This window comes from Leopardus geoffroyi, chromosome E2 (genome assembly GCF_018350155.1).
Source record: "Leopardus geoffroyi isolate Oge1 chromosome E2, O.geoffroyi_Oge1_pat1.0, whole genome shotgun sequence".
Classification (NCBI taxonomy): Eukaryota; Metazoa; Chordata; class Mammalia; order Carnivora; family Felidae; genus Leopardus; species Leopardus geoffroyi.
Window position 1 is genome coordinate 17,865,036 of NC_059335.1, and position 14,029 is coordinate 17,879,064.

General features: G+C 55.2%; 4 protein-coding genes across 9 annotated transcripts; 2 read left to right on the forward strand and 2 right to left on the reverse strand.

Moving 5' to 3' along the window:
- Positions 1-208: 208 nt before the first annotated feature.
- Positions 209-3,136, forward strand: HSPB6 (heat shock protein family B (small) member 6). The gene is made up of 3 exons (XM_045441237.1): positions 209-745; positions 1,764-1,886; positions 2,002-3,136. The coding sequence occupies exons 1-3, from the start codon at positions 563-565 to the stop codon at positions 2,179-2,181; spliced, it is 486 nt and encodes a 161-aa protein (XP_045297193.1). The 5' UTR covers positions 209-562; the 3' UTR covers positions 2,182-3,136.
- A 56-nt stretch (positions 3,137-3,192) lies between these two features.
- LIN37 (lin-37 DREAM MuvB core complex component) lies at positions 3,193-8,589 on the reverse strand. Of its 4 annotated transcripts, none has more exons than XM_045441216.1 (9): positions 8,251-8,589; positions 5,238-5,313; positions 5,027-5,077; positions 4,681-4,710; positions 4,514-4,599; positions 4,262-4,428; positions 3,576-3,716; positions 3,415-3,488; positions 3,193-3,329 (listed from the first exon to the last, which is right to left on the reverse strand). In XM_045441216.1, exons 1-9 carry the CDS (start codon positions 8,282-8,284, stop codon positions 3,248-3,250), a joined length of 741 nt encoding a protein of 246 aa, XP_045297172.1. In that variant the 5' UTR covers positions 8,285-8,589; the 3' UTR covers positions 3,193-3,247. The 4 variants fall into 4 exon arrangements, with proteins under 4 accessions (XP_045297172.1, XP_045297171.1, XP_045297174.1 ...); XM_045441215.1 differs by having other exon boundaries at positions 5,027-5,080; XM_045441218.1 differs by lacking the exon at positions 8,251-8,589 and adding an exon at positions 5,526-5,550.
- A 1,420-nt stretch (positions 8,590-10,009) lies between these two features.
- PSENEN (presenilin enhancer, gamma-secretase subunit) lies at positions 10,010-11,419 on the reverse strand. Of its 2 annotated transcripts, none has more exons than XM_045441239.1 (4): positions 11,286-11,419; positions 10,994-11,151; positions 10,456-10,560; positions 10,010-10,296 (listed from the first exon to the last, which is right to left on the reverse strand). In XM_045441239.1, the coding sequence occupies exons 1-4, from the start codon at positions 11,324-11,326 to the stop codon at positions 10,157-10,159; spliced, it is 444 nt and encodes a 147-aa protein (XP_045297195.1). In that variant the 5' UTR covers positions 11,327-11,419; the 3' UTR covers positions 10,010-10,156. The 2 variants fall into 2 exon arrangements, with proteins under 2 accessions (XP_045297195.1, XP_045297196.1); XM_045441240.1 differs by having other exon boundaries at positions 10,994-11,085; positions 11,286-11,388.
- An 83-nt stretch (positions 11,420-11,502) lies between these two features.
- On the forward strand, positions 11,503-13,771 carry U2AF1L4 (U2 small nuclear RNA auxiliary factor 1 like 4). 2 transcript variants are annotated; one of them, XR_006702274.1, is made up of 9 exons: positions 11,503-11,636; positions 11,783-11,870; positions 12,243-12,309; positions 12,392-12,441; positions 12,517-12,615; positions 12,781-12,914; positions 13,021-13,116; positions 13,217-13,365; positions 13,483-13,771. XR_006702274.1 is itself a non-coding variant. In XM_045441232.1 (8 exons), the coding sequence occupies exons 1-8, from the start codon at positions 11,593-11,595 to the stop codon at positions 13,565-13,567; spliced, it is 663 nt and encodes a 220-aa protein (XP_045297188.1). In that variant the 5' UTR covers positions 11,505-11,592; the 3' UTR covers positions 13,568-13,771. The 2 variants fall into 2 exon arrangements, 1 of the variants encoding a protein (XP_045297188.1); XM_045441232.1 differs by lacking the exon at positions 13,217-13,365 and having other exon boundaries at positions 11,505-11,636.
- The last annotated feature ends 258 nt before the right edge of the window (positions 13,772-14,029 follow it).

Sequence of the window (14,029 nt, forward strand, 5' to 3'; positions counted from 1 at the left end):
CTCTGGCTGCTGCTCACCTGGCAGACCCCACTACCCTGGGCACCCGAGGCTGAGTCAGAGGCCCAGAATTAGGCCTGGCTTGCCGGGGGGCTGGGCCCAAGGCCCTGTTGAGATGGGAGTAGGGTCTGTTTTGTGTCCTCCTGACAGCCTGGCTGGCTATCGCATTCCCTGTACCCAAGAATCTGCTCCTAAGACCGCCATCTACGTCATCCCCGGAGCTGCCTGCGGGGCGGGAATGGATTAAAGGGACTGCGAACCGCGCGGTGGCCCTGGGTCCCAAATACCGTGCTGTTCTACCTACTCGGCAAGGCTGCGCCTCCTCAGCCTTAGTTTCCCCTTTGGGAAATTGGGGGATCACCTCTGGCATCCAGAAGGCGCTTAATAAATGGCCAAGTCATTGTTGGGCTTTCTAAATAAGGCTCTATTAATGGCCGGCGCTGGCCGCGGTCCCAGTGTCCCCGGGCGGCCCGCCGAGGGGCGGACACAAGGCGTACTATAAGAGCGGCTGCCGCGCACGCAGGGGCACTGCGGAGCCTAGGGGCGGCGGCAGCGGCGAAGCAGGATGGAGATCCCCGTGCCTGTGCAGCCGTCTTGGCTGCGCCGCGCCTCGGCCCCTTTGCCCGGGCGCCTCTTCGACCAGCGCTTCGGCGAGGGGCTGCTGGAGGCCGAGCTGGCTGCGCTCTGCCCCGCCACGCTGGCCCCCTACTACCTGCGCGCACCCAGCGTGGCGCTGCCTGCCGCCCAGGTGCCAGGCCTGGGGGAGGGCAGTAACCCGGCCACTTCCAAGGCTTGGGGCCCCGGTCATCCTGAGGGGGGGGGGGGGGGAGGGTGAGGCAGGCTTGCCCCCTGGCTTTGAGCGGGGTGGAAAGTCCGGCCACTCAGAGGGGCTTCTAGAGTTGCCGGAGTATAGAATCTTAGCGGTCGGATTACTGAAGGGGGTGGGAGGTCCCTGACCCTCTGAGGAGGGGCTCAGCTCTGAGGGGCTGGAATGGCTGAGTCACTGATAGGGTGCGGCGGTCACTCCGAGGGGGAGCGTTGGTGACTGAAGGAGACCGGTGATCCGGGGAAAAGGGGGCGCTCAGTCATTCTGAAGGGGGCGTGTGGGTTCCCAGGGACTCCTGAGGGGAAGGAATGTTTTGTCATTTTCGGGGAAGAGTTTGGAGACTGTATGTGGTGTCCCTCTGTCTCGAGACAGAGGAAGGGTCCTGTGACTTGAAAAAGGGGGGCCTGGCCACTCGGGGAAGTGGAGGATGAATACTGGTAACTGTTGAGGGCGTAAGCGGCCCCGTGATTCCAGTGGGAGGGTAAAGAGAAGACTCTGGAGGCTGGGGGAAGAGGCATCTTGGCAATTTCTGGTGGTGGTGGGGAGGGGGTACAATAAGGGCACCAGGAGTTCTGAGAGGAAGGGGGCTGGGGACTCAGTGTCCAAAGGATACGCTGGCTATGGGTCCTTGACACTGGGGGAGGGGGCAGGGTTACCCTGTGAGAGCCGAGGTCCCTGACTTTGCACAAGAGGGCCTCATCAGTCTGTGTGAGGAAAATCTATGATTACAGGGGGAGGGGTGATCCCAGCTATTCCGGGTGAAGACATCCTTTGGGGGTAGGAGTGGGAAGGGAGACTGCCCAGTTCCGGAGGCCTGGGGCAGGGGCAGCCCCGGAACGGGCGGGGGGAGGGGCCTTGCTGGGCCCTGGAAGCCGCCCCCCCCGCCCCCCCTCTCCCCCCCCCCTCCCCCGCCCCAACCATGACGATCGACTGTGCTTAGGTCCCGACGGAACCTGGGCATTTCTCGGTGCTGCTGGACGTGAAGCACTTTTCCCCAGAGGAAATCGCCGTCAAGGTGGTTGGCGACCACGTGGAGGTGCATGCGCGCCACGAGGAGCGCCCGGTGAGCCCGCTGGCAGGGGTGGGAGCAGAATGCGTAGGCGGGACCCACCGGCCGGAGCGACAGGGCGTCTATACGGAAAGGGCGGAGCCACTCAAATCTCTCTTTCTCTCTCCAGGATGAGCATGGATACATCGCACGCGAGTTCCACCGCCGCTACCGCTTGCCGCCTGGTGTGGACCCTGCCGCCGTGACGTCTGCGCTGTCTCCTGAGGGCGTCCTGTCCATCCAGGCCGCTCCCGCGACAGCCCAGGCGACGGCCCAGGCTCCACCGCCGCCGCAGGCTGCTGCCAAGTAGGCGGTCATGCCTGAACCCTGGGAGCCGCCTCTGGCCCCCTCTTTTAAAGCCGACCTGACTCCGCCCAGCCAGATGTCCTGAGCGCGCCAAAACCACCCACCCAATCTGGGATCCTACCCTGACCCTTCCCAACTAGGCTCTGCCCTGGTAACCTAGACCTTTCTACTGACGCTCCCACTCTCATACCCCCTCCAGCTTTCAACCCCCTGACACCTCCCTAGCTTCCAGGCCCTACAAGCACAACCCTTCAGCCTACAGTCTCCCAGCCCCACTGACCCCACTTTCTTGGCAATATAAACCCACTCAAAATTCCCTCCTCTGTTTCCTTCTGACTCATCTGTTAAAACATCTCCAAATCCCATTTTGATCCTTTCCCCACTCTGACACTATGTTATGGTGTGGCCAGCCCTGCTCCCACCCTAGATCAGTCAAGCATAATCCCTCTCCACCCCTCAAATATCCCAGACTGCCCAGACCTCCCACCCCAGACCATCTAGGCCTGGTCCTCAAGACTCTGGATCCTTCCCCCTCGTTCCAACTGGACACTACTCCCCCTACCCATCTTGTGACTTGAAACCCCAGCCAGCCACCCCCAGACTCTTGAGCCCCTTTTCTGACCCCCACCCCTGGACACCTATTTCAGGCCAAGCAGGACCCTCAGCCTCAGACTGTACAGACACCCACCCCATCTCCCCAGATTCTGCACAGATATCCTAAGCCCCATCCCCAACTCTACCCAGAACCCCCCAGTCATTCTGTCTTAACCCCTAAGTCTCCAACCACATATCCCAGGCAACCCACCTTCCACACACCTCCCCTTATTCTCCAAGACCCAACCAAGCAGCCACTTTTTCTTCGGTTCCCCACAATCCTTCTCCCTCCTTGAATTCCCTGCCACCCCTATCCCGTCATACTACCTAGGCCCACTCCCCGAATAAATGTGATAGAGCTGGTACCAACTGCTTTATGTCTGGGCTGGGAAGAATAGGCTGGAGCAAGCAGAGGCCAGTGTGAAGGTGTGAAGGAGGGGAATGTTTATTGGGGGGATGTGGGGAGCAGGGGAACATCACTGGCGCTCATACATCTCCCGTAGGATCTTCATGCTTTCTGAGTACCGAAGCTGGTTCCGATGAGATGCCTCCTTCCACCTGTGGTGGGGGTGGAGAAACAGAGGGAGGACGCAGCAGTTGGGGCAGAGGCCATAAGGGGTGCGAACAGGATGGGGATGCTCACCTCTGGCGGATGCGTTTCCAGCGCTGCATGTTGCGGTAGATGAGTGTGGATGGTGAGGGCTCAGGCTCAGAGGGCTGAGTGGACAGAGAAGCCAGGCTGGGTGGCCATGCCCGAGCCTCGTAACATATGCCCCATAGCCCTGGGTCAGTTTGCATACCCACCTCATCATCGGGGGTACCCTGGGTCTCAGGCTGCAGCGGGGATGGAATTCGGGACCTGCAAGCATCACCAGATGGCCCAGCGGCTGTGGGTGGAGGCAGCTTGTACACATCGCGACTCTTGCTGCTGATGACCTCTGAACTCTGGGGAAACAAGGGCCCCACCCCGGGCCCAAGAGAGTTAAAGAAGGCTAGCACTATATACTTCACCCTTCCTGCCTCATCCAGTGACAATAGACATGAGGGTCTCACAGGGGCCTGTCTTAAGAGCCATGCCAAAGGAGTGTCTCCTGTCCAATCCAGGGACCCCCATCCACCTCTGCCCAGCCCAGGGACCCCCAGTTACTCCTGCTCAGCCCAACGACCCCCATCTTCTCCCCTAGGCCAGGTGGCTACACTTTTTTGCACTAAGGACCCCTGTTGAGCCCCCCAGCTTTTGGTCACATCTATCTGCCCAAGGGAACCCTGTTCCCTCTCCCTCTCAGGCCAGGTAGCTGTGTCCATCTGGTTTAGGGAGTTCCATCCATACTCTCAGCCAAAATGTTCATATCTGTGTGCCTCATCAGACCAGAAATCACTGAGGGACAGAGACCTGTGCCTGTCTATCCCACTAGCTTTGGGAGGACACCCTGAGGTTATCTACCCACTGCCCCACTGGCTGCTGGGAGGGGGCCCACCACACATCCAACCTCCTCATCCTCAGGCAGTGGGGGCAGTGGCGAGCTGGGTGAGCGTTCTCGCTCGCGCACTGAGGGGCTGTTGCGCATCCAGGCACGGCAGATTGGGTACAATGGTGTGTTCTCACTGAACTGAGCCAAGTCCACACTCCGGTCAAACAGCTTGATCACATATGTGTCTAGGGTGATGGGAGGGGAAGGTGTGTGAACATCTTCCCATAGCTCCCCATCATGGCCTGCCCTCTAGAGTCACCGCCTACTCACTGGATCGCTGCGGCCCTCCCTCAGCCAGCCCGTCATCCATCTCCCTCCTCTTCTTCCTCCGCTGGTGGGGGAAGCGGGCGGACGGTCTGTGTGGGGCAGGAGAACATCAGGACCAGGGCAGGGGCTGGAGACTTCTTGTCAGTTGGCTGGGGCCCCTGCCACCTTACCGTTTGCCGGTAGATGCAATGGAACAATCCCTGTGGGGAGAGACAAGATGTCAGCAGGTGATTCTAAAACAAATGCCTGCTTAAAACTCCAAAAGGTACCCTGGGGAAACTGAGATGTTCACAGGGACCCCACCGAACTCTTAGACCCTGCGTCCCACCCACGCCTCCAGGGCTGGAAGTGCCAACCATAAGGAAACCTAAGCTTCTGCGGCCACAGGGTCTCTGTACATGCAGGGTGGTCAGGACTGCGGTGGAGGAAGTGTGGGGCAGAGTGGTCAGAGCCTGGATGAAGAAGGAAGTTATCCAGCACAAGCCCTCAGATACAGGTCCCATTAACAAAACTTACTTGTTGTGGGTGTCCGAGGGGGTTTTCCCAGCTTCCTCCTCCAGGCGCTCCCTGCTAGTGGAAGAGAACTGTGGGCTCAGGGTTCCCAGGGGCAAGTGGGAAGGCACCAAGTAGCTTTTCCATTGGGCCCCTTCCTCCCTAAGCCAGCCTCTGAGGTCCTACCCAGATCCACCCAGGACGACCCATAACCCCTGCTGGGCTAGGTCCCAACCTGTCCATGTGACTCTTCTCCAGCAGACACTGCAGGACAGCATCAAGTTGGTTCCGGGCCTTGGCCATCTCCAACTCTGGGGAAGAAGATACCAACCAGGAGTCGGTTCTAAGGCCCACTGCAGGTGGGCAGCCCACTAGGCTGAAGGACATCCACATCCAAGCCTACGGTCAGGCCCAGGCACATTGGGCGGTGCAGTGGGCAAAGACAACTGACGTGATGAGCAAGAGCTCCGGGTTCCAGGGTTGTCCCACATGCTCATGTGTGACCAAAGGCAAGTCACCTTACCTCACTGAGCCTGTTTCCTCAACTTGAAAATAGGTCTCCCAATGATACCTATCTGCAAGGACCGTTTGAGATTTAAATAAACCTATGTTGGGGCACCTGGGTGGCTCAGTTGGTTAAGTGTCCAACTTGGGCTCAGCTCATGATCTCCCTGTTCCTGAGTTCAAGCCCCGTGTCGGGCTCAGTGCTTACAGCTCAGAGCCTGGAGACTGCTTCAGATCCTGTGTTTCCCTCTCTTTCTCTGCTCCTCCCCCACTTGTGCTCTGTCTGTCTCTCAAAAATAAATAAAATGTTAATTTTTTTTAAACAAACCTATGTTATATATGAATCTCTTAGCAAGATGCAATTACAATAAGATGTACAGAGTACTTATTATGTGCCAAGAATTGTTCCAAGCACATTACACGTATTAACCCATTAAATTCTCACAATAACTCTGGCAGGTAGATAGGATTGTCCCCACCTTATGGATGATGAAACTGAGGCACAGAAAAGTTAGGCTAGGAAATTGCAGGACTGAGGATTTGCACTCAGGCACTCCACAGCTGAAGTTATAAGGCAGAGACTCAAACTGGGTGCAGAATCTAGCTCCCAGATGTGGTCTGTTTGCCTGAGGCAGTGGTGTTATTTTAAATCTGAACTGAATCTAAATGGACAACATGTAATAATTGAGAGACTGCACCTAAAATATCCATTTTTGGCTCCCCCCCTGCCCCGCTCGAAATGAGATATGGGCCCACCTTCCTGCATTCCTGGCTCTGTTGGCCTGTGTGTTTGCCTCCCCTCATCATAGAACTTAAAGAGGTGATGATGTTATAAATATTCTCCTCTCACCCTTGTGGGGTGTTTGCTCTCGTTCCAGCCAGTACCTAGCATTACTCTGGTCCAGGGCTCCAAGCCTGGAAGGATGCTTGGGGACATGCTTTGCCAGCCCTGGGATGAAAGACGCAGGGATTCCCAACAGCACGGAGGAGAGGCAGGGTGGGGGTGAAGGGCTGCAGGCAGCTGAGATTCTAACAGAGAGCCCTGGACAAGAGCCCAGGTATAAATCATACATACCCACATCTCCTTCCCTAGGCCCTGCTTCTCTCCTGAACCTCAGACCTTGGGATCCCATGGTCTCCTGGATACTTCCCCCTGGACATCCCCTAGGCCCCTACCATCTACTGGGTCCACACTGGCCTAGTGTCTCTCTAAACTTTACCACTTTTCCTGGGCCCCTATCTCTGGGGTAGCCCCACTCCCCCAGTCCTTCACTGGGCCTCATAATAGACACCTCTCATCCTCCTCCACCCCAGCTCACCAACCCCATGGCCTGTCCACTTGGCCTCCTGAGTATCTCTCTGCTCTCTCCCTATCCTGGTTCTCTCCCTTCCCCCAGGCTCCCAGCCTCAATCTCCTCCTCTGACCTACCCTGCACAACGTGGCCAGGAGACTCTTTGGAAAACCAAACCCACCCTGATCCTCCCCTGCATAGAATAGTCCACCACTCCGTAGTTCCCCAGGACTGAGTCTGAACTCTTTGGCCTGGTGTTCACAGGCCTCCATTGACCCTGCCTGACCCCCGCCCCCACCATCATCTGTAGTCCGGCCGTTATATTATATTCTTCCACTCATGATTTTTTTTTTTTTAATTTGGGGGGGGATCTTTATTAACTCACTCCTCAGTTCAAAACCCTCCTTTGGCTTCCCATTTCCCTCAGAACAAAAGCCAAAGTCCTAACTTGGATCCACAAGAACTGTCCTCCTCCCTCTCCCTGTTTGCCATCATCTCACACTCTCCACCTGACTCTCTGCTCCAGACACACTGGCCTCTCTGCTGGGCCTTGAACGTGGCAGATGAGTCTTCCACCTCAGGACCTTTTCAGAGCTATTTCCTACATCTGATTTGCTGTTCTCTCATCTGTCCTCACTCCTTCTTCTTCTTCTTTTTTTTTTTTTTTAATTATTTATTTTTGAGAAAGAGAAAGAGAGAGAAAGAGAAAGAGAATGAATAATCCTAAGCAGGATCCAGGCTCTGGGCTGTCAGTACAGAGCTGGACGTGGGGCAGGAACTCATGAACCCTGAGACCATGACCTGAGCTGAAGTCACAGGGCTCAATGGACTGAGCCACTCAGGTGCCCCACCTTGCCTCACTCCTGATCTTACCTTCTCCTGTTTAGTTTTATTAGAACTTATACCATCTAACACCCTACACATCATTTTGCTTTTGGGGGGTCTGGATTCCATGCCTCTCCCACCACCCTCATTAACATGCCAGTCCTGGGTTCCCATCAGCTCAGACCCAACCCAAAATGACTTCCTCTCTCTCAGCTTCGGTTTCCCAATCTACCTAGGATTACTGGAATACAGGGACCGGGAGGATTAAATGCTTCTCTGTACTTCAAGTGCTGAGCACAATGCTTGACTCATGACCACTGCTGGAAATGGGGAAACCGAGGCAGAGGCAAGAAGTGTCCTTTTCATTGTCACACGTCTCAGGATCCCCGGGTCTTACTGTACCACACGGTCTGAGCCACCACCATTCAATCTCAACGCTACCTTCAACACAGACCGGGAGGGTATGAAGATGGCAAGAATCGTTCAATGCCTGACATAGCGATAGTCAGGTGGGCGGCAGGAAGAAGTCGCGTGGTCCCTCTGATCGCGATAATCTTATCTATCGGGACTCCCATACCCTGATGGGTCCGGTGCTCCCCTACAGGCCCCCTACCTCGGGGTCCTCACCTGATTTCTCCACTTTCACCTTCACCGGAAACATGGCTTGGGTCTGAGGTGTGGCTAGCTGGGTCAGAGGAGGCCAAAGAGCCCTGGGTCATAAATGGAGGCCGAAGACTGACGGGGAGAGGTCAAAGATAAGCTTTGTGTGCGACCAGTCCCCCGCGCTGAGCAGTGTCCGGCGGCGACCGCCACTACAGCCGCCACCTCCTCTGTTTCCCTTCTGTGGGCGGGTCCCTTTGGCAATTGCTTGTTCCCATTTGGCAGTGCCACCGTCGATCTCGTCCCTGACCAATTGACACCGCTGCCATCTGCTCCCAGCTGTAAGTCCCACCTTTCTGAGGCCCCGTTTCCGGAAACAAAGCAACGGCATCCCGGGGTGCTTCCTGGGAGGTGTAGTTCTACACAGCCAGGGTAACAACGCCTGCGCCGCGCGAGGCACGGTGGGAGACGTAGGATCAGGGCTGCGTGAGGTTTCTTGGAACTTGTAGTGTTGGGAGCTTTGAGGAAAACCAATTTAGCTATTACCAAGATTTATTTAACCGTAGGAGTCCTTCTTGTCCCCAAGAAGAAGACAAGTCTGGAGTTAGGCCGGGTTCAACCTTACTGAGCACTCGCCAGGTGCCAGCTACCTGTTAATCTCTCCTCAGGAGCAACCATTTACTTAGCAAATATTTATTAGCGTGCCAGGCACTCTTCTAGGCACTGGGGACACTGCACAGAACAAAACCGACAAAAATTCCTGCCGTAATAGAGCTTATATTTCGGAGGATGTAAGATTACAAGAAGTAAAACAGTTTAAAAGAAATGTAATAGGGGCGCCTGGGTGGCGCAGTCGGTTAAGCGTCCGACTTCAGCCAGGTCACGATCTCGCGGTCCGTGAGTTCGAGCCCCGCGTCGGGCTCTGGGCTGATGGCTCAGAGCCTGGAGCCTGTTTCCGATTCTGTGTCTCCCTCTCTCTCTGCCCCTCCCCCGTTCATGCTCTGTCTCTCTCTGTCCCCAAAATAAATAAACGTTGAAAAAAAAATGTAATAAAAGAAAGAATACAACCTCAAGGCACTTAGGGAGTACCAACGTTAAGGATTGAAATTTTAAGTAGGATGGTCAAGGAAGCCTTCTCTGATAAAGCTCTTGGCTATGTCTATTGCTGCAGACAACATCCCCTTCAGAAAATGGGAAACTTCCATTTACCACAGATGCTTTGGGTCTGATAAATTCTAAGAGGTAGTATTGATATCCACATTTCTTTAAAAAAAATTTTTTTTTAATGTTTTATTTTTGAGAGAAAGAGAGAGACAGAGCATGAACAGGGGAGGGCAGAGAGAGAGGGAGACACAAAATCCAAAGTAGGTTCCAGGCTCTGAGCTGTTAGCACAGAGCCTGATGGAGGGCTCGAACTCATGAACAGTGAGATCATGACCTGAGCCGAAGTTGGACACCTAACCTACTGAGCCACCCAGGTGCCCCGGTATCCACATTTCTGATGAGAGTACTGAGGCCAAGTGGGAAAGTAGAGTTTCCAAATTCACACGCCCCCAGGACAGGATAGCAGCCCCTAGTAATGGAAGCATTATTTCTTCCTTATTCTGCATCTGTAAAATAGGGTTCCTGAGCAGGAAAATTCCTATTTCAGAGGGTTCATAGAGTGAAGGATTGCACTACTGTGTGAAGCACTAAGCCAGGCACAAAGTGAGCATTCAATACACGTTTCTGAATATTAATAACCATTTTATGCTTCAACCTCCAAAAGATCCAGGAAGTCAATACAGAGAATTAGAGTCCTTTATTGGGGGATGTCAGCAAAGAACACAGGAGATGGGAACAAGTCTTAGGGGCTTGAGAGGGGCTTAGAGTAGAGGAGCCCATCCTGGGAGAATGAGAGAATGAGCAAGTCCCAGGCCTGTGTAGGAAGCTATCAGGGGGTACCTAGGGGTATGGTGAAGGAGAGATAGTCACCAAGGGCGCCCCAACGGGGCCGGTAGATCTGGAAGATGGTGATCCAGGTTGTGAGTACAATCACCCAGAAGAGGAAGCCCACAGCTGAGCGCCAGACATCTGTAAGAAGGAACAGGAATGGGTAAGGTTGGCCTCCAACTTCCCTCTGGTCTCCCCCAGACTGGCCCTCTCTTCTCTTTGGGAGCCCCAGAATTCTGAAACCTCCATCATTCCCTCTGGACACCCAATGGCCTCCCTTCATCTGTGTCCTAGACTCACAGCCTTTGATTTGGCTCTGCTCTGTGTACGCCGGGACTAGGAACGCCTCTCGGAAGAACCAGAAGATGTTGACCAACCAGAGAAAAGGCAGGAAAGCAAACCCACCTAAGAGAAAACAAAACAAAACAAAACAAAACAAAACAAAACAACAACAAAACTGTAACAAAAAGCAATGACATTCACCCCCGCCCCAAACTTCTACATAGAGGACAGAAGGCCCTCTCCCATGTCCAAGTTCAAATGGAGATCTCTATCAGAGATTTAGGAATTCTGGCTCCTCCCTGTGACCCAAAAATCTGACTCCTCAATCGTCTATTTCTCAGGACCCAGAATCCAGCCCCACAGCTTCCCCCGTCTCTTGGGACCCAGAAGTCGAGGCCCCAGCTTCCTCTTTTCTCAGGTCTCAGACCCTTCCCTCAGACCCAGGAGTCCGCAACTAAGACCCAAGAATCCAGGCCCCAAGGTCCTCTTCCCTCGGGCGCTCTAGTCCTGTCCCCGTCCCCTCTCTTCTCCTGGGACTCTAGGAATCGGCCCTTACCCAGGTAGTACTTCCGGCACAGATTTAGCTTCTCCTCGTTGGACACCCGCTCCAAGTTCATAGTTGCGCTGAGGCGGAGTCGTCCCGAGGGTCTGTAAGGGCAAGAGCCGAGCCTTGACCCCAGGTGACAGATGCAGGGATCGCGAACAACCACGCCCCTATTACGACAAAACGGAGATAAAACTGAAGGGTGGGTTTGCTGAAAGAAGGGTACTCCGGCCCCCACCAGCAAGCTGACAGGGTTGAACGCTCTTCACGTTTATTGGGGTACGCGAAACGACCCCCAACTCACCAGTGGAACCTATTTCCTCCGCTTGGAAGCCTTTGCCACATTCAACTCCGGACGTTTGCGCGAGATACCGCAAGTATCTCTGGAGTTTGTAGTCTTTTTCAGTGAGGCAACGCTGCACGCATGCGCCTTCGGGGAACTCCGGGAGGCGTGATTTTGCGGGGAGGGCGCAGGTCTCCAACACGCAAGCGCAGCAGACGGTCTAGGAGCGCGTGCGGTGGAGGGAGGCAGCGACAAACTACACTTCCCAATGCTCTAAAGCAACGGAAATGACGTAAAGAGCCGACTGAGTTGGAGGGTTCGAGTAAAAATGGCTGAATATTTAGCTTCGATATTCGGGACTGAGAAGGACAAGTGAGAACGGGCGCAGGGAGTGGCCCCCTGCGGGGACCGGGGCCGGGACATTTGGTTCCCTGGTGGCTGGGAGGCGTTGGGCGGTGTTTCTGGGGTGTCCGGCCTCCCCGGCCCTCGGTTCACCTCTGTCTTTGCACCTCTTCCAGGGTTAACTGCTCTTTTTACTTTAAGATCGGGGCCTGCCGGCACGGGGACCGGTGCTCCCGGCTTCACAACAAACCGACTTTCAGCCAGGTGAGACCCGGCACGGAGCCTTGAGGGTTAACGCCTCCCAGCCATTCCCCTTCTGTTGTCCATCATCACGAGGTCCCGCCTTTTCCGGATTTCAAAGGCCCACCTTACCACCGGCTTTTTTCCTGTCGGGCCTCTGCGGGTTCCTCCCCTTCCCTCAGGTCCCTCTCGCCACGCCCCCCGTACTTACGAACTACACTGCTGGGCTGTCCCTGACTGCTAGGTTTCTCTTCTGGTTTCCTTAAGCGCAAGCATCGCTGATGCGCTCAATCAAGGTGCTTAGGCTTCTTCTCTGTTGCCTGGTCTCAGCCCCAACCTTCATACCCCACCCCTTTGCATGAGCTCAGGCCCCCGCCCCCTTTAAATTCTGTTCAGACCATAGTGCTGCTCAACCTGTACCGGAATCCACAGAACACCGCCCAAACCGCAGACGGATCACACTGTGAGTGAGGGGCCGGTCTTGGGGGCAGGGCAGACAGACCCCGGCAGGCCACCCCCTGATTTCATCCTGTCCCCTCCTCCAGGTCACGTGAGCGACGTGGAAGTGCAAGAACACTATGATAACTTCTTCGAGGTGAGGGTTGGCAAGGGATGGGTTGAGTTTCCTGTGGGCCAGGAGCTCAGCTGAATGCGTCCTGATCTTCCGCAGGAGGTGTTCACGGAGCTGCAGGAGAAGTACGGGGAGATTGAAGAGATGAATGTGTGCGACAACCTGGGGGACCACCTCGTGGGCAATGTCTACGTCAAGGTGTCTGCTTTCCCCCCACTAGAGCCTACAGGTGGAGGCATTTCAGTGTCACCACTGAAGCCTCACAGCTTGAGGTCCATCACCAAATCCAGCCCAGCCCCAGAGCTGCTAACTGATTCCCTAAAGACTTCTGAGTTTGCCAACCCTGCTCGATTTTTCCCTTAGTTTCGGCGTGAGGAGGATGCAGAGCGGGCAGTGGCTGAACTCAATAACCGCTGGTTCAATGGGCAGGCAGTGCATGCTGAGCTATCTCCTGTCACCGACTTCCGGGAGTCGTGCTGTCGGCAATACGAGATGGGGTATGGTAGTACGGGGGTGGGATGGGCACCAGGAGTTCCAGACTCTTGTGTGTTGGGAAGCTGTCATCGACGGCAGCGTCCTCCATCCATCTATCCCCCTACCCAGGGAATGTACCCGGGGTGGCTTCTGCAACTTCATGCACCTTCGGCCCATCTCCCGGAATCTTCGACGTCAGCTGTATGGGCGAGGACCCAGGCGCAGGTACCTCAGGATCAGCTTGTCAGGATGTCTCATACCCTAAGGCCTTTGTACCCTGGGATGGACCTTATCCTATGTCCCCATAACAGCGTGTCTCTTTTAGATCCTAAGACTAGTTCTGAGCATCATCCCAGGACCAGCGCCTAAATCTCAACCCCAAAACCAGCTGGAACTCCAAACCCCCAAACCCAAGACCAGTCTGGATCTCCAATCCAGAGATCAGTTCCTGAGCACCTGTCCTGATACCACTCAGTAACTCTGGTTATTTCATCACCTGCCCTGCCCTACCCCAGAACTGAGAGGCAGGCCTGGGGAAGTGTGCAACATTTTTCACAGCTCTAACCCTCATCTCTCATCTCCTGTTCCCAGGTCACCCCCAAGGTCCCATACTGGTCACCGCCCCCGAGAAAGAAACCGAAGACGTTCCCCAGACCATCGGCATGGCCGCTTCTGAGACCCTGGCTCCCTTGACCTCCACCCCTGACAGGCATAAATGTTCCTGGCCAGAACACCTCCTGAAAGCTTCCTTATCTCCCCAGCGCCGTCTTCCCCAGGCTCCGGGGCTCCGTGATGTTAATCTGTTAAACACAGGGACCTTCCTTTACCACCCTTCCCCTAATAAAGTTCTGTATTGAGGGTTTAGAACCTGTTAGCTTGAGCCTAGCTGTGGGCTGGAGTTTCCTTCCACCCCCGCATCTCCTGACGAAAAGGGGAAGCGGGCTGGGCTCTGGCCACAACTTCAGCTGAAGAACTTCCAGCAACAGGTGGGAAAGCAGCAGGCTCAGGGCCCAAGGCTCTAGAAACCCCTCAGTGGGACCGGTAGCAGTGGGGACGCTTTTGTGCTGGGAACTTCAGGACATTTCTCGAAGGCTTCTCAAGGGGGAGGTGCCTGATTGTGGCAGGTTGGAGGATTCCC